The sequence below is a fragment of the Ranitomeya variabilis genome, chromosome 3 (assembly GCF_051348905.1).
Source record: "Ranitomeya variabilis isolate aRanVar5 chromosome 3, aRanVar5.hap1, whole genome shotgun sequence".
Classification (NCBI taxonomy): domain Eukaryota; kingdom Metazoa; phylum Chordata; class Amphibia; order Anura; family Dendrobatidae; genus Ranitomeya; species Ranitomeya variabilis.
The window spans coordinates 658069336-658089189 of record NC_135234.1 but is presented as its reverse complement, the minus strand read 5'-3'; the positions used below and the strand labels follow the sequence as shown (position 1 = coordinate 658089189).

At 44.5% G+C, this 19854-nt stretch overlaps 1 protein-coding gene across 1 annotated transcript in view; it reads right to left on the bottom strand.

Moving 5' to 3' along the window:
* Nucleotides 1–18701, bottom strand: part of LETMD1 (LETM1 domain containing 1) — a 36240-nt gene extending 17539 nt beyond the window's left edge. The window contains exons 1-5 of the mRNA XM_077297806.1: nt 18333–18701; nt 16672–16823; nt 9591–9706; nt 7277–7359; nt 6667–6853 (exon numbers count right to left, since the gene is read on the bottom strand). Of these exons, the coding sequence (XP_077153921.1) occupies nt 6667–6853; nt 7277–7359; nt 9591–9706; nt 16672–16823; nt 18333–18412 (618 nt within the window). The 5' untranslated portion in view covers nt 18413–18701. The remainder of the gene's footprint in view (nt 1–6666; nt 6854–7276; nt 7360–9590; nt 9707–16671; nt 16824–18332) is intronic.
* Nucleotides 18702–19854: the final 1153 nt, after the last annotated feature.

Below are 19854 nucleotides of genomic sequence, written 5' to 3'. Positions count from 1 at the left end.
CCAACAATACTTGTGCACTTCGCACATCCTTTGGTACATGTTCTTTTGTATCTAACCTAGTTAGTACGTTTGTATGTTTTCTTCCCTTACATTTTTTTTCTCTCCCCTGCTGACTCATCTTTTATATTTTCCTTTCTCTTCCCTCTACTCACTCCTGTGTCTGCTTCTGTCCCTTCTTCTTTCCTCCCCCTCCCATAAATTTTTTTTTTTTATTTATTTGTTGATTTTCCTTTTTTTCCCCTTTTTTTTTTTTTCTTCTTGCTTCTCTTTTTCTTCTTTCTCTCCCTATTCCTCCTCTGTTTATAAAGTACTTTACCATTACCATGGAACGGATTAACATAGGATCCATCAACGCCCGAGGGATAAATGTCCCTCAGAAAAGGTCCCAGATCTTGTATGATATGCATAAAAAGCGGACTCACATCCTCCTGCTCCAAGAGACTCATTTCAAGGCTGGCTGTCTCCCCACCCTGAAGGATCGATATTATTGCTCTTGGTTTCACAGCCCTAACCCCGACTCAAAGTCAAAAGGGGTCTCAATAGCCCTACATAAGTCATTGGTCCATTCAGTCCTGGATTCTAGGATTGACCCAGAAGGCAGGTACATTCTCCTAAAACTTCGCATTAACTCAATGGTATTCACCATAGCTAATTGGTACCTACCCAATAAAGATCCGACTTTAGCTTGTTCCGCTATTCTGTCGCTCCTGTCGGATTTCAGGGAGGGGACTCTGATTGCATCCGGAGGTGGATACTTCATCTCAGCGTCATTTCCTGCCCCGTAGACGTATCAATGCTTTTAAACGTAGGATTCAGAACCTACGCCTGGAGAGTCCTGCATCCTACGGATAGGGACTATACGTATTACTCCCCGACTCACTCTTCATACAGCCGCATAGATATGCTGTTAATAAGCCAGCATGCCCTGACCTGGCAAGCCCAGGCTTCTATTGGTCACATTGCCTGGTCGGACCATGCTCCGGTGTTTCTCCATCTTATCCCACCAAATGGCCTTCATCGACCATGGACATGGCGTCTCAACGATAACTTACTTAAACCCTCTATGCACTTTGGAGATTAGGAAGTCTATCTCAGAATTTCTAGAAATCCATGAACATGACCAGACGTCCCTTCCTAACCAGTGGGAAACACTTGAGTGTGTTATAAGGGGTCTTTTGATTAAAGCATGGCTCTAGATTGAAAAAAGAAAGGGCCTCTCTAATTTCCAGTCTGCTCCAGCAGATTAATACATTGGAATCCTCACATAAACAATCTTTATCCTCTTCTGTGTACACAGACCTGTTAAAAGCAAGGGAGGAGCTTAGGGTCCTACTGGATCAAAAATATTCCCGTCAAAAAATCAGATTCCATCGATTTATGTATGAACATGCGGATAAATGTGGCAGGGCATTGGCTAGGGTGCTACATCCCAGAAGGGACACTATTTAGTTATATCCCACAAATCATGCAGATCGGGGGGGCCCGCACACAGGATCCAACCCAAATTACCGAATCCTTTCGAGCTTATTATAGTGACGTTTATAATATTAAGGGGCAATTCAGGGACATGTCAGCTTCATCTCTTCACCTTAAAATAAACGACTATATCAGACAAAACACCCTTCCAGCTGTCCATCCTGAACTCGCAGACTCTCTGGAGGAGGACTTTTCAGAGGAAGAGATTTCTGCCATTATTAAATCAAATCCTGTGGGAAAGAGCCCAGGGCGGCCTGATGGGTTCACACCAAAATTTTATAAGGTATTTAGCGAACAGCTTGTCCCTTTCCTAACAAAAGTCTTAAGTTCTGTGTCCGAGGGATCCCCATTCATGCCCCAGTCCCTGGAGGCCCACATCAGCGTTTTACCAAAACCAGGGAAAGATCCATTGTTAATTTCCAATTATAGGCCCATCTCTTTGATTAATGTGGACATCAAAATATTTTCGAAGGCCCTGGCTAATAGGTTGGCACCTTTGTTACCCGGGGTTATTCATACAGATCAAGTAGGGTTTGTCAAGGGCCGAGATGCCAGCGATAATACGTATAAAACTCTTCTCCTGATGGCTCGGGCGAGGTCCAGATCACTCCCGTTGTGTTTGCTTTCGGTTGACGCAGAGAAGGCCTTCGACCGGGTCAGTTGGAGCTTCATGTCGGCTTCCTTGCACCTATTGGGCCTGGGCACCAAATTTATTGAGAAGATTCTCTCTCTATATAGGGGCCCTACAGCTAGGGTTAGGGTTAATGGGTTCCCGTCCTCCCCTATCCACATCAACAACGGTACACGGCAGGGGTGTCCTCTGTCCCCTCTCTTGTATGTATTGATAATGGAACATCTGCCAATAGCCATTAGAAAGAACCCCAGCATTCACGGTATTCTAGTTGGGGTAGGTCAGTGTAAATCGGCCTTATATGCAGATGACCTTCTCATGTTTATATCACAGCCTCGCATTTCCTTCCCCTCCATAGTCAAAGAATTTGAGACATTTGGCCATCTTAGTAATTTTAAAGTGAATTATTCTAAATCCGAGGCCCTTAATATAACTTTATCTAGAGATGAAGTTCAACATCTTAAAGATAATTTTCCCTTTAAATGGCAGGAAACAGCATTAAGATACTTGGGAGTAACCATCCCGACAGATCATACTAAACTATATTCTTTAAACTTCCAACCCCTTTTGGATAAGACCTTGAAAGACTTAGGTAGCTATGATAAGCGGAAGCTCTCATGGTTCGGCCGTATAAATGCGATAAAAATGGATGTACTTCCTTGTTTCCTGTATATTTTCCAGACAGTTCCTCGAATTCCTCCTCCTTCTTTCTTTTCCAGAATCCAATCAGCCATCTTGAGATTTGTGTGTGGGCGGGTGGTAGTCCCCAAATCGGCATGGGTACTTTATATAGGCACAAAGGCTCAGGCGGCGCGGGTCTTCCGAATTTCAAATTGTATCACAGAGCAGCGCTATTGACACGCATGCTAGACTGGCAGTACCACAGTTCAGACAAACAATGGGTGGGAATAGAACAAGATAGCTCAAGTAACCTTCCCTGGATCAGCCCTAAAAGTAGAGGTCAATTCAGTTCTGAAGCTGACCTCCTTAAAGATACACTTAGAGGATGGGATCTGGAGACCCGCAGAGGCTCTCTGTCCTTAGGCACTGGACCGCTTACGCCTCTCTTCTCTAATCCGGAGTTTCCCCCGGGGGTGGAGAGGGATCGTTTTCTTGGGGGGGAGAGAGGGGACAATACCAGATGCTTTCATGTCCTCAAGGGTTCGGCCATGCCCGCTTTCGAATCAGTGCAGCCGTTAGAGGGAGGGGGCCCTTCTGATTGGTTGGAATACCTCCAACTAAAATCCTTCCTCTCGTCTCCAGAGGGCGCAGGCTCATACTCCTCCCTTCCTACGCCGTTTGAAAAGCTTTTCCTGTTGGGGTCGCCGCCTGCACATGCTGTCTCCTTAATATATGCTCTTTTGAACCAAAATACCAAAGACAAGTTCCCCAAGTATGTGGAGAGGTGGCGGGGTGAGTTGGGAGTTGCTATATCGGAGGCGGAGTGGAGGAAGGCGTTCGTATATTCACATAAAATTCTCTATTGCCTGTGCCGCACAGGAAAAGAATCACAAAATTCTCACCAGGTGGTATCGCTGTCCTGATGTCTTACATGCCGCTTTTCCCTCCGTCTGAGATAGGTGCTGGCGTTGTGGAGTAGAGAGAGGTACCATGCTATACATTTGGTGGGGATGTAAGCTTATTAAGCCATTTTGGGATACTGTCTTTTCCGCTTATCAAGCCATTAGGTCATTTGGTGACCAACTCCCCCCAGGTGGTTTATTATCTATCCTCCCGGGCTCGTTTCGCTTCCAGAAAAAGGGGCTCCTAAGATTCTGCTTAACTGCTGCGCGCACTGTGATCCCGAGACATTGGAAATCCTCCCAATCTCCTAATGTGTCTGAATGGGTCAAGGAGATGACCAGCCTTCAAAGTATGGAGGAATTGTCTGCTGAGGTTAACGGTTCAATGGAGAAATATCTGCAGGTCTGGAGTCCTTGGATTTTGTTTATGGACTCTCAGGACCTTCAATCCCTCTTTTCTAAGTCATAAGGAAGATAGATTGAACAATACGGGTTAGATGGACGTCAATATAGGGGTGCAAGTTGCCCCCTTCTATATCAGACTCCATGGTTCCTTCCCCTCCCCCCTTTTTTTTCATCCTCTCTCCTCCCCCATATTCCTCTTCTTAGGGTACTGTCACACAGTGCCATTTTGATCGCTACGACGGTACGATTCGTGACGTTCTAGCGATATCGTTACGATATCGCAGTGTCTGACACGCAGCAGCGATCAGGGACCCTGCTGAGAATCGTACGTCGTAGCAGATCGTATGGAACTTTCTTTCGTCGCTTGATCTCCCGCTGACATCGCTGGATCGTTGTGTGTGACAGCGATCCAGCGATGTGTTCGCTTGTAACCAGGGTAAACATCGGGTAACTAAGCGCAGGGCCGCGCTTAGTAACCCGATGTTTACCGTGGTTACCAGCGTAAACGTAAAAAAACCAAACAGTACACACTCACATTCCGGTGTCTGTCCCCCGGCGTCTCAGCTTCTCTGCACTGTGAGCGCCGGCCAGCCAGAAAGCGAGCACAGCGGTGACGTCTGACGTCACCGCTCTGCTTTCCGGCCGCTGTGCTTACACAGTGCAGAGAAGCTGAGACGCCGGGGGACAGACACCGGAATGTGAGTATGTACTGTTTGGTTTTTTTACGTTTACGCTGGTAACCAGGGTAAACATCGGGTTACTAAGCGCGGCCCTGCGCTTAGTAACCCGATGTTTACCCTGGTTACCCGGGGACTTCGGCATCGCTCCAGCGCCGTGATTGCAACGTGTGACCGCAGTCTACGACGCTGGAGCGATAATCATACGACGCTGCGACGTCACGGATCGTGCCGTCGTAGCGATCAAAATGGCACTGTGTGACAGTACCCTTAGTCTCATTCTTTCCGTTCGTGTTTATACCATTATTACTTGGAGTGACCTAGCTCCTCGTTTGGGTCGCTCTCTTTCAGAGGATACCTCATATGTATCACCAAAGGTCATACAATCTCGCTGGACAGGGGATACCTACATCCGCCTCGGTTTTTTATTTTTTTCCTTTTCAGATCTTGTTGGACTTGATTGAAAATGATTTTGACCTGAAAGTTATACTATTTCGGGACTTGTTGGTTACAGGTCTTGATATACAGTTGTACATGAGATTTCTTTTTGTACTCAATACTTTTTATGTTGTTGAATCCTTTGTTCCTTGTTTGTTTTGAAGTTCTTTTCAATAAAAACCAGATTAAACATAAAAACACAAGTGTAATAGTGAACTTGAAGGTAAGAAGGGAGGAGGCTTCAAAATAACAGAAAGGGCCTGATCAAAGATGACTGAAGTGCGCACACACAGTGCAAAGAGACCTGGCGGCTCCGTAAGTGAAGAGACATTAATTCAGCCCAAAATCTGATGTAAAGCAAAGTATTGGAAGATCAGCTGTGCCAAACACTACTGTCCAAGTTACAAGTGCTCCCACCACCTCCATACCCCGATACTAAGGCACAGGGGAGCTGGCATTTTCCTTGTGCGTGTTTCCCCAGCACCATCGGGACACTATGCAATCTGATAAAAATCTTAAAATGAGCTACTAAGTGATGAACTGCCTGCAAGATCACAAATACTTTGGCCTTGCTCATGCGTGAACATTATTCCTTAACCCTTCAATCTGGCTTCCGCCCTCACCACTCCACCGAAACTACCCTGACCAAAATTACTAATGACTTACTCACAGCCAAAGCTAACAGACAGTTCTCCATCCTCCTCCTTCTCGACCTTCTTGTGCATGCCCTCATCATCTCCCGCCTCGATTACTGCAACACCCTCCTCTGTGGCCTCCCCGGTAACTCTCTTGCACCGCTCCAGTCTGCCCTCAACTTTGCTGCCCAGCTAATCTACCTCTCTCCTCGCTACTCCCCTGCTTCTCCCCTCTGCAAATCCCTCCACTGGCTCCCAAGTCCCCAACGAATCCAATTCAAACTACTAACACAGATCTACAAAGCCATCCACAACCTGTCCCCTCCCTATATCTCTGAACTAATCTCCCAATATCTTCCCTCACATAATCTTCAATCCTCCCAAGACCTCCTACTCTCTTCCACACTAATTCGTTCCTCACACAACCGCCTCCAAGATTTCTCCCGAATATCCCCCATCCTCTGGAACTCCACGTCTCAACACGTCCGATTATCCACCACCCTCGGATCCTTCAGACGGAACCTGAAAACCAATCTCTTCAGGAAAAACTACAGCCTGCAATAACTATTCTGCCACCTCACCACCACCCGAGCTGCCGCCTCACCAACCACCCGAGCTGCCGCCTCACCACCACCAGAGCTGCCGCACCCCCGACCTTCTGTGTCTTCCCTATTACCCCGTAGAATGTAAGTCCGCAAGGACAGAGTCCTCTCCCCTCTGCACCAGTTTGTCATCGTAAATTTGTTTACTGTAAGCGATATCTATAACTCTGTACGTAAGCCCTTTCTCATGTACAGCACCATGGAATTAATGGTACTATATAAATAAATAATAATAATAATAATAATAATAATAATAATAATAATAATAATAAACCTTACCTGCGCGACCACTTGGCGAATCTGATCCTGCAGAGTCTGCTCAGGCACAGAGTTCAGACATTCTAACAGACTGTCTAACACGTCTTCATAAACATCTTTCCGCTTGTTATGATAAATCTCCAAGAATTCCTCCTGCTGTTTTGGAGTCCAAAAGTATCGGATCAGCAATTGTCTAGGAAAAAAATACCTAGGGAAAACACACACAAAAAAGATAAAAATATGCCATCCAAATGTTACATTTTTCCCTTAATCCAAATTTACAAATACATGATAAGAACACAACAACAAGAAAAAAAATATGCATATGTCATTGTACAACATTTCAGTATCTAGAGAAAAGAAACAAACATTCATGTAGAAATTCAGCCAAAAAAAAAAACAAACAGGTCTTTCATTTCCTTGTTCCATTCGCGTTGGGCTGAAAAGAGAAATAAATCTACCAGAGAGGACAGTCTCTTCTGCAGCAAGAAGCCCCCCAGGGACAAAGCAACCATATTTCCCTAGTGATAGTAATCAAGAACTGCAATTATTGAGCTTTTGCCCCTGACACGAGCCCACCATACAGCGCTCTTCTATACACTGAATTTAAACATCTGCGCGTTATACTTACATTAACACAAACACCAGATAGTTGGCAAATGGTGGAATAGAAATGATCATCACCGGCGTTGCTTTAATAATATCTCTTCTGAACTATGGGAGACAGACAAAGGCTATTCGGAGAGAACATACAAAAGCGGTTTGCAAAAAGCTGGGATAAAATAACATTTTTCTCTTCAGCTGTATATAACAAATGACTAGCTATGCCATTCCGTCAGGCGTCATTCACACAGGGGCGGCATCACTTATATGACCACCATCTCTTGCAGTGACATATCGTAGTTGGCATTTTCACAGCTCATGGTCCCCACATCTATGTAAGTGCTCATACACCTATCTATGGCTGACAGCGAATTGTGTGTGTGACATACAGCTACTAACCCCGCTTCCACATATAGGAGCCGAGTCATCAATACTTATGGACAGCAGGGTGGCTCAGTGGTTAACACCGAAGACCTGCAGCGCTGGGCTCCTGGGATCAAATCCCACCAAGGACAACATCTACAAGGAGTCTGTATGTTCTCCTCGTGTTTGCGTGGGTTTCCTCCGGGTTCTCCGGTTTCCTCCCACACTCCAAAGACATCATACGGATAGGAAACCTAGATTGTGAGCCCTAAAGGGGACAGTGATGATAATGTCTGTAAAAGACTGGTGTAGCACACGCTCGCCATACGCCAATCTTGCTGGAGTACAAGGCGCTGAATTCATTAAGATGTACAAGCGGCTTAACGAATTTGCTGCCTCTTCTAAGTGGCATGAGCCGAGCCAGAAATGCTACTCCCATCAGTGACTGGAGTAGCATTTCTGGCCTACAAAACCTTGGCATTTTTATTTATTTGATGGCCTGTTCAGACTCCTATCTAACATGAAAACTGCAAAAGAAGCTACATTTTTACATAACATAAATTTTGCAGCGTTTCAAGACTTGCTGTGAAAGCTTTGATGAATCGGAGGTATCGTGTTCTTAATGGGGACTTTGGAGAAAGCAGCTGCCAGACACTACTTATGTCCAGTGGAAACAAAGAATGAGCATGCTGAATACAACATGACCAATCTATGGACATCTCCTACCGTAAAGGAACACTTACACATAAGGGGAAGCCTGCCAATCCTACCCGTGTTGGCTGGACTGGCCGATTATATACAGGAGGGCCTCCCGACTCTTCCCCGTCATTATTTATGGTGGAAGGATTGGGAGGCCAGTAGTTGGGCCATCTTTGCACATCAAGTTTCAACTTGGACATATACAGGAAGAAAAGTGTAGTCATTGCCATATATGTGGAGGGACACATCATCAGTAACCTGGATAGCGGAACATTTTTTCTGTTAATAAGTAACAGTCATTGTAATTTTTTGTCCATAAATCAATAGTACACATGAAAATAAGAAACTTTGTAATATATTATTCTTTCTCCTCCTGGACTGACCATTCATTCTCAATTGACAGGTATTCAATGAAGACAGATTTTCCCATTACTGAGATAGATGACAGTTGGTGCTCTTAATATTCTACGGAGAACTGTACCTGTCAGTTCAGGAACACTTGCTCAGAACGTCTGTGTCCGCCATTAGCTCCTCCATACAGCTTTATGAGCACCATCTGTCATCTCAGGAATGGGAAATATTCTGTCTTCACTGAATACAGATTTTACCCGTGAATTGAGAAAGATCAGTCCGGGAGGAGAAAGAAGCAGATTTCGCTTATAAAATATGTTACACATTTTCTTATTTCTATGTGTACTATTGACTTATTGAATACAAAAATAAAATGATGGCTCTTTTAAATGCACGTAATCATTTTTGCAATTGGGTTTCATTAAAACGTTTGCACAATCTGCCTTTTATAGCCTATGTGATGCACTGTATTACTGGCTGCAGAATGAGTTAACGGAGATTGTGTCAGTAAGCCGCTATGGCGGCCTGGCAATCACTTATCTGTCTCTTCTGAGCTCCTCTCACCTGATTTATCAGCACATCAATGTAGAACGTGCAGGAAAACTACGAGACTGTAAAAGCCAAACAGGCAAAATGTTTAATGAAACCAATAGCAAAAATTATTTATAGCCCAAAGTACATGCTTTTAGGTGAAAGAAAGGGTTCTTAAAGGTGAACAACCCCTTTATGTCTCTCAGTCTTAAACCAGATGGATAACACTAAAAGGTATCAGCATCTGTAGATTTACATGAGGGGCATTTTATCCAGATAAGGCAAGTTTGTAGCCAAATGTTCAGATCTTGAATCATTGAATGTCCTGATTCATTTGTAGCAAGAACCATTCTGCCAAATACTGGCAATAAATGCTAATATTCAGTATATGAACGCACCTGTCGCAGTTTTTCCATCTCCCTGTAAGGCAGCTGGTGATACTGTAGACCCTGACTTGTCATCTTCCCTCTTATCTGCCTGACTTCTTTTCCGTCCATCAACAACATTCGCAGTCCTGCAACATGTAGATAGCAAAAGATTTAGTCTTTTCCAGCAGGAATCACCGGCCAAGGGGTGCCAAAGCTGATATTTAGTGGTACATAACCCAAAGAAAAACATAAATAAATGCCCTGCAGTAAATAAGTAAACACCAATAGTGCATGAAAATAGTATAGCGTGCTTAGTTAACATCATTTTGATTAAAATTTGATTAAAAAAAAAAAAAAGTACAAGCCACTGTGTCACGGTGACCCTATCCGGGACAGTCAACCTCTAGTATTAAAACCTTATGTTTTTATCTTGGGTTTTGCCTGTTTAGTGGCCAGTGTGAACTTGCGCCTTCACGCTGCATGATACCAACTTATATTCCAGTTCATCTCTCTGGGTTTTCTGTTTCGGTTGGTTTGTACCTAGTGGCCTGCCTTTTCTTTGAGCCAGACATTGCATTCATGTAGTTCTCCATGCCTGGGTGTCCATTATCCAGGTCTCAGTTCTTATCCACATGCACGTCACTAGACAAATGGTAAGGTTTTAATATTTGAGGTTAGGACCGTCCTGAATAGGGTCACCATGACGTGGTGGGATGGCTTATACGTTTTTGTTTTGTTTTTTTATTAAAATTATGTTAACTAAGCTCCTCATATAATTTTCATACACTATTGCTATTTATTCACTGCAGGGTATTTGCTTTATGGTGGTTTTATCTTGGGTTTTGTCTGGTTAGTGGCCAATGTGAACATGGCCTTACATGCCGCATGCACACCAAATCATTCCAACCGTACACCGATGACACTGATGGTAATAATGGACACACAGACCGTACACCGATGACACACTGATGGTAATAATGGACACGGACCGTACACTGATGACACACTGATGGTAATAATGGACACAGACCGTACACCGATGACACACTGATGGTAACAATGGACACATGGACCATACACCAATGACACACAGATGGTAATAATGGACACACGGACCGTACACCGATGACACACCGCTGGTAATAATGGACACACAGACCGTACACCGATGACACACTGATGGTAACAATGGACACATGGACCGTACACCAATGACACACAGATGGTAATAATGGACACACGGACCGTACACTGATGACACACTGATGGTAATAATGGACACACGGACCGTACACCGATGAAACACTAATGGTAACAATGGACACATGGACCGTACACCAATGACACACAGATGGTAATAATGGACACATGGACCGTACACCAATGACACACAGATGGTAATGATGGACACATGGACCGTACACTGATGACACACTGATGGTAATAATGGACACATGGACCGTACACTGATGACACACCGCTGGTAATAATGGACACACGGACCGTACACCGATGACACACTGATAGTAATAATGGACACACGGACCGTACACCGATGACACACTGATGGTAATAATGGACACACGGACCGTACACCGATGACACACAGCTGGTAATAATGGACACGGACCGTACACTGATGACACAGTGATGGTAATAATGGACACAGACCGTACACCGATGACACACTGATGGTAACAATGGACACATGGACCATACACCAATGACACACAGATGGTAATAATGGACACACGGACCGTACACCGATGACACACTGATAGTAATAATGGACACACGGACCGTACACCGATGACACACTGATGGTAATAATGGACACACGGACCGTACACCGATGACACACAGCTGGTAATAATGGACACGGACCGTACACCGATGACACACTGATGGTAATAATGGACACACAGACCGTACACCGATGACACACTGATAGTAACAATGGACACATGGACCATACACCAATGACACACAGATGGTAATAATGGACGCACGGACCGTACACCGATGACACACCGCTGGTAATAATGGACACACAGACCGTACACCGATGACACACTGATGGTAACAATGGACACATGGACCGTACACTGATGACACACCGCTGGTAATAATGGACACACGGACCGTACACTGATGACACACTGATAGTAATAATGGACACACGGACCGTACACCGATGACACACTGATGGTAATAATGGACACACGGACCGTACACCGATGACACACAGCTGGTAATAATGGACACACGGACGGTACACCGATGACACACTGATAGTAATAATTGACACATGGACCGTACACTGATGACATACTGATGGTAATAATGGACACACGGACCGTACACCGATGACACACTGATGGTAATTATGGACACACGGACCGTACACCGATGACACACAGCTGGTAATAATGGACACACGGACCGTACACTGATGGTAATAATGACCGTATACTGATTCTCTTCTTTTTTTCATGTAACCGTAGTTAGCGGCCTACTGTGTTCCAGCTAGGACGTTACTGCCCATGAACATATATTTTTGGTGTGCTCTATTAGGGGCGCTTGTTACATATCAATGTATGACTCACTTCCGGTTTGGTTTGCATGGTATCAGGTGCGGCATAGGGGATACAGCAGCGGAACTACCAAGGAGGAGACTGGCGGCATTTTCTGTTCATACAAGGGTCAGGTCTCCATTTTAGGGAAGACTAAGGTCAGTGATTTAATGAAAAAGGAAGCTAGACATCGGGCAGCTCTAGTGATCTAAGGAAGTGAATCTAAGGCATGATGGGCCGCTTTTTGCATAAAAGGAGATTGAATCAATCAGCATGCAGTATCATTATCCAGCCTCCTGATGATCCAGAATGGAGAAACGATGAAGGATTTATCCGAAACGCGCGTCGGGGTGTGCTGTACTTGGAGGGACGGACGTTGCAGGTATATAGTACCATTTTCATTTACCCTGTTATTGGTGCACTTATCACGTAGGACATTGGCATATATATTTTTACCACCTTATCTTTGATTAAGGCTTTACCCTCATTGGTATGAGATATACATTAGCCCCCCTTTTTTTTACTCTTAATAGTATAAGATATACATCACAGTTCTTCATATACCTTGTTTTTGGTATATAGCACATGTGGGATAGGTATATTACCTACATCACTTTACCTTAATTGGATTTATTTGATTGCAATTATTCACTGCATCGCATCTGCACCTTATTATATATCTGATATAATTTAGGTATAATTTATATATTAATTTTTTCGCATTTTTGCACCATCTCTGTTTTTGCACGTAGTTATATACTTATACATTAGATATATGAGGGTATTTTGTGCCTATTGGGATTTTAAATTAAATATGTAGAATGGGGTACTAATTTATAAGGAATCATATAAAACCCAAAAGAAGAATATTTATTAAATTTTGTTAAAATGCCACCAACCTGTGGCTGCACCAAACCACAATCGAAAAACACACCGTGAAAAAACTAGTGTGGGGGAGGAACATTCCCCGAATAGAGTCTATGCTGAAGTCTGCCTACCAGCGGGGGTTGGCGCCCTAGGGGAAGCGTTATAGCGCCCCCGCTCAACGGCGGCTGACCCTGGGGTCCCTAAATTGACCCTAAAATACCAATGGGTCCCTCTACCCACACAATCATGTACTAAAGGTACCCCTGTACACTATACATAAATCCACCTAAACATAGGGAGTCCTAAATCCCAACACCGTGCAATAAAAACAATTGGAGAACATGTAATAGGCTATTGATGGAAATAAAATGCAGTATGCACACGTAGTCTGTATTATAACAAGTGTCCTTTCGCATAGGTTTCTGCAATTACCATCCACCTAGACTATGGGACATATTTACACCCATTGAAATCAATGATGTCTGCCAAACAAAACACAACTGATGCAGTGTTCTGATAAACACTCTATGGACCAGATCATATATCCCACATCAGCCTGATGCCAAATGACAAATACCAGCGAGTGCTAATGCACGCAATAATTCTATAGCCGATACATCACTATCGTATTCTACAGAAGATATACTGCAGAGTTTGACACATGTGAATCCAGGTCAATACTCATCGTCAGGTGAGGTGCCGTCCGCCTATTGTCCTATGTAGCCTCTTATAGATCTGATATAATTTAGGTATAATTTATATATTTATTTTCTCGCATGTTTGCACCCTTTTGCATTTTTGCACAATCTCTTTTTTTGCACGTAGTTATATACTTATACATTAGATATATGAGGGTATTTTGTGCCTATTGGGGTCCAAGTCCTACATGAATTTTTATGAATTAATTTTTTTTATTTTTGTCCGTCCGGTTATCAAGTTATTGTTAAAAAATATATTTATTTTTAAATAATCTTTCCAAGTACAGGCACATTATGAAGTTCCATTTGCCAAAAAAATAAATAAAGGCATTCTTTTATATACATTCATATGTCTTGGCTTTAATCTTTATATTGAAATATACAGTTAGGTCCATATATATTTGGACAGAGACAACATTTTTCTAATTTTGGTTATAGACATTACCACAATGAATTTTAAACAAAACAATTCAGATGCAGTTGAAGTTCAGACTTTCAGCTTTCATTTGAGGGTATCCACATTAAAATTGGATGAAAGGTTTAGGAGTTTCAGCTCCTTAATATGTGCCACCCTGTTTTTAAAGGGACCAAAAGTAATTGGACAGATTAAATAATTGTAAATAAAATGTTCATTTCTAGTACTTGGTTGAAAATCCTTTGTTGGCAATGACTGCCTGAAGTCTTGAACTCATGGACATCACCAGACGCTGTGTTTCCTCCTTTTTGATGCTCTGCCAGGCCTTCACTGCGGTGGTCTTCAGTTGCTGTTTGTTTGTGGGCCTTTCTGTCTGAAGTTTAGTCTTTAACAAGTGAAATGCTGCTCAATTGGGTTCAGATCAGGTGACTGACTTGGCCATTCAAGAATATCCCACTTCTTTGCTTTAATAAACTCCTGGGTTGCTTTGGTTTTATGTTTTGGGTCATTGTCTATCTGTAGGATGAAACGACGGCCAATCAGTTTTGCTGCATTTGGCTGGATCTGAGCACACAGTATGGCTCTGAATACCTCAGAATTCATTCGGCTGCTTCTGTCCTGTGTCACATCATCAATAAACACTAGTGACCCAGTGCCACTGGCAGCCATGCATGCCCAAGCCATCACATTGCCTCCGCCGTGTTTTACAGATGATGTGGTATGCTTTGGATCATGACCTGTACTACGCCTTCGCCATACTTTTCTCTTTCCATCATTCTGGTAGAGGTTGATCTTGGTTTCATCTGTCCAAAGAATGTTCTTCCAGAACTGTGCTGGCTTTTTTAGATGTTTTTTAGCAAAGTCCAGTCTAGCCTTTTTATTCTTGATGCTTATGAGTGGCTGCACCGTGCAGTGAACCCTCTGTATTTACTTTCATGCAGTCTTCTCTTTATGGTAGATTTGGATATTGATACGCCGACCTCCTGGAGAGTGTTGGTCACTTGGTTGGCTGTTGTGAAGAGGTTTCTCTTCACCATGGAGATTATTCTTCTATCCTCCACCACTGTTGTCTTCCGTGGGCGCCCAGGTCTTTTTGCATTGATGAGTTCACCAGTGCTTTCTTTCTTTCTCAGGATGTACCAAACTGTAGATTTTGCCACTCCTAATATTGTAGCAATTTCTCGGATGGGTTTTTTCTGTTTTCACAGCTTAAGGATGGCTTGTTTCACCTTCATGGAGAGCTCCTTTGACCGCATGTTTACTTCACAGCAAAACCTTCCAAATGCAAGCACCACACCTCAAATCAACTCCAGGCCTTTTATCTGCTTAATTGAGAATGACATAACGAAGGGATTGCCCACACCTGTCCATGAAATAGCCTTGGAGTCAATTGTCCAATTACTTTTGGTCCCTTTAAAAACAGGGTGGCACATGTTAAGGAGCTGAAACTCCTAAACCCTTCATCCAATTTTAATGTGGATACCCTCAAATGAAAGCTGAAAGTCTGAACTTCAACTGCATCTAAATTGTTTTGTTTAGAATTCATTGTGGTAATGTCTATAACCAAAATTAGAAAAATGTTGTCTCTGTCCAAATATATATGGACCTAACTGTACATTCTTTTATTGTTTTGATTTCCAAACTGGTGTTTTATATTACTAGTACCCCAGATGGTCTGCCATTCACTTCCTTGTGTAGCAGTCACCTTTTTTCTTGTATTTATTCATTTACAATATATTTCATGAGTGAGTGAGTGAGTGTGTATATATATATATATATATATATATATATATATATATATATATATATATATACACACACACACATATATATGTACACTGATGACACACCGCTGGTAATAATGGACACACGGACCCCGTACACTGATGACACACTGATGGTAATAATGGACACTTGGACTGCACACTGAGGACACGGGTACCATTTATTTTTGCATATGTGAAAAATACAGACATCTGAAAGAGGCCTATACAGAATTAGGCACAATGTATAAGGCCACAATTCAGACATCAGTCTCTTTTACGCAGTGCGACACAAGTCACCTGATTTATAATGCACAGTATTCAATGCTTTGTAAAGCAGCAGAAGCATCCAAACCACATGACGCCAATATAAAGTGCTTTTATTGGGAGATCAGCATGAGGCAATAATCCAGTGTCATAAATGGCCAATGCTTGAGCCCACCCCTTGTCCTTCTACGTGGAGTGGGAACATTCAGACACTTACAATGTAATATTCTAAATGTCTCTTATCTAAGAGAACTTTGGTTGGACACTGATTATTAATCTCATATCTATACAGTCCAACCATCTTATGTGAAGGGGGGGTGCTGACCTCCCCGACAGACGATGTGGCCAGAATTAAGGATCAGACATATCACATAATAACACTAATTCTTATGCTCTTAGGAGAGCTACCCTGATGCCAGTGTGTCTGCCGACAGCTTACTCCCAGCTGCCCAACAGAAATGTGTATATTGGGGTCAGCATGAATAGCTGTTGGCCATCCAATTCATCCATTGTCCACACCACACTTACCTTTCATAAAAGTGGAGTACAAAATATAAAAGTTAGGAAACTTTCTTTCCAAAAAGTGCTCATATCTTGTATTGAGGTGTTTGGCTTTGGAAGTGATCAGAGAGAGCACGCCTTGTGGCTTCTGGTTAGTCGACAAGTGGCAGGGCTGGTACCTGGGGAGACAGAAGAAGGTGGCTGTGACTTCTGCACATCATCTAGTCTTCAGCCGGCAATGTGAGGCTAAACCTGCACTGACGACCCATACACGTGTATATTAGTATTATTATCAATGGCAGCCGACAAAACAATTCTCATTCTGAAATGTGGGCAATGGCAGCAAATGTTACTTGCTACAAAAGGAGCTCAGTCAGACGGCCATATAAATCGGGCCGAGGTCGGACCACAGTGCTCGGACTGGCTGGCGGCTCTCCGGGCCGAGCGTGAGAGCTTCATGTATTCTTATGCAGCTGTCACACTTGGGTCGGAAGAGCCGCCGGCCAGTCCGATTTCTACAGAATAAATTATATAAAATGTCTGAGGGCCGCGTCCTAATAATGATCAGATCATTGTACGTGAAGTTCGGCTGACAGGTACTCATCCCGCGTCCCCATACACGTGCATGCTCGGGTCGGCTGAGGGCGCATGTGTGGTCACCAGGGAGAGGGCAGGAAGCAGCGGCCGGACACCTCTGCCTGGGGTTCATCTCTCATTAATCCAAAACATCAGGATTCTCCCCCGTCACACACCATCATCTCACAAACATTCCATCGTTCACACCCCCATATTGGTTCACACGTTCCACTGCAGATTTTTTTGTGTGGGTTTTTCCTCCCCTCCTTCGTATAAACTTTTTATTTATAAACTGGAGAAAGAGGGGTGCATTCAGACTTAAGATTTGTAAAACCTTTTTCTTTTTCAATTCCTTTAGGGCACTTTAACCTGAGATTATTTGTTCTATATACTGCAGTATTCCTGTATATATGAAGCCTAAGATGGCAGCTACGCGAGGCATTCAGTAACCCAACGGCGGCAGCCAGGGAAACCCATCGGCACCTCGCGGTCATGTTGCAGTACATATATGGGAGGCCAAAAATGCACATGACCCAAATCGCTACCCACACAACCCCGGCACCATGACATAATAGTACGTCATGAAGGGGAAGGAGCTATAACCAGCAGTAGCTGTGACGCTGGCCCTCAGCACCCCGACACCCCCGGTCGGCTGATTCCATCAGTGGTCCCGGTCCTGGAGCACCGCAGCCTCATTTCGCTCTGACTTTCCCATCACTGCAGCTTGGTTCTATTCAGAAAATTGGTCAGAGGTGAAATACCAGGCATGGCCTCCATCAGATGGGCAGCGCTGTTAAATGTCAGTAAAGTGGGGGAAAAAATGCAAAAATTAGATTAAAAAGGCCGCTGTTCTACCACCACACATTCTCTATGGATTTCCCCCAAACTGCAGGGCGGACCGCGGCCACAGGGGTCAGATCCCGGGTCTCCGGTGCCTGCGGAGATGGCAGCCGGCTCCGGGCTGTACCAGTCACTGCACGTGTAACTGCCGGCCATGTCAGTGATGGCAGCTCCTGCGGACTGTGCCTGGCAGGTGGCTGTGCCCGGCAGGTGGCTGTGCCCGGCAGGTGGCTGTGCCCGGCAGGTGGCAGCGCCCGTCCTCTCATACTCACAGCATTACTAGGCATTTCCTCAGGCGCCGGCCCCCTCCGTCCAGCAGCAGCCGGCACGTCCCTGTCCTGCACAGCGCCATGTTCTAGGAGGAGAAGCCGCATCTGTCAGCAGCTACTTACAAGGTCGAGAGCGCAAGGGTCACGTGTGCGGTGGTCACATCACGTGATGACTGCTCTGGGCAGCCATGTTTGTTGAGGGCACGAGCCCAATCTACACACTGCTCGTACTAAGCTAAAGGACCTTTGATGATGTCACGAGCACGTGATGTCTCGTGTGCTGGAGCTGTCAGACCTCAGCTTGTGCTTATGGAGGACAGACACGTGTATTTTTCGGTTTGAGTAGATACTTTTTGACACCTTACGGCCGCCGTACTCTTCACTGCTGCTGGCAATATGACTGTTCATTCTGCAACTGAAATAAACACAATGAGAAAACCCCAGGACACATTGTCTGCACTGAATATTTGGGTTCCATTGTATTAGATAAATGAGGTGCCGGTTGGGGAAGGCCCCAGAAAGTGATTCTGCCCTTCACCTGGAAGCAGCAGGTTGTGGCTCTGCCGCCATCGTCCCCCTTTGGCTTCCATCAGCTCAGTCACGCTTTGGGCCCTGTCCTGCTGTCACCAATGCCCCCTGACGGTGATTCCTCCGTTTCCCATCCAGATGGCCATGAAGCGCGGTCCGTGCCCCAGCTGTGGAGTGCGGAGTGGCCTCGGGGTCTCCTGGGCCAAACTCGTCACCTTCACATAAGCCAACCAGGCTGTGGAGTTTGGGCGGCCGGACCCGGTGCCGGTCCGTGTATCACGGTCCATAAATGGACTCTCTCTGGCCGGCTGAGGTCTTCGGCCTTCTGCCTTCACAGAGCCATGTTCCATTGTCATTTCTGTTCCTCCGCTCCCTGCTCATTTGGTGGGTGCTTTTTGGGTTGGGGGTTTGTAAAAAAGAACAACAAACTTTAATGTGGTTTTTTTTTTGGGGGGGGGGGTTATTTTTTTTATTCAGATACAAGTTTATAGAAGAAAAAGTTTAAAGAAGAAGCCGCTCCTAGATTATTCTGCACTCTTAATAAAAATGCTCCTGGCTCAAGAAAAGGGCCGATGTCTGGGAAATCCCATATTTGTTTCATGTTTCTCTGTTTCCCACTTGGCGTTTTGTCTCGAAATCTCCCACTGATAAACCAACCAAGGAAGATCCTAGCAGGAGAGCAGCAGTGCCCATCATGAGGGGCTCGGATAACGGCGTCTAACCAAGGGGTCTCGTGTTACACTCAGTCAGGATCTGGTCCGAGCCACACACTTGTATTTGGGCAGAACCCCCATGTCTAATTTTTATCCAGGGGAAGTCACGTGTACCATGTGATTGCTGCTCTCTGGGACCTGCACGTGGCAGACATGATGGCCACATATAACCCGCTGCGTGCGATAGCATAATGAGTTCTCATGGGCAATAGCACACGGGCCATAGCGCTCCATAGAAACTGCGGATAGAAAACCATACCAGGATTGGTAATATAGCAAAAGAA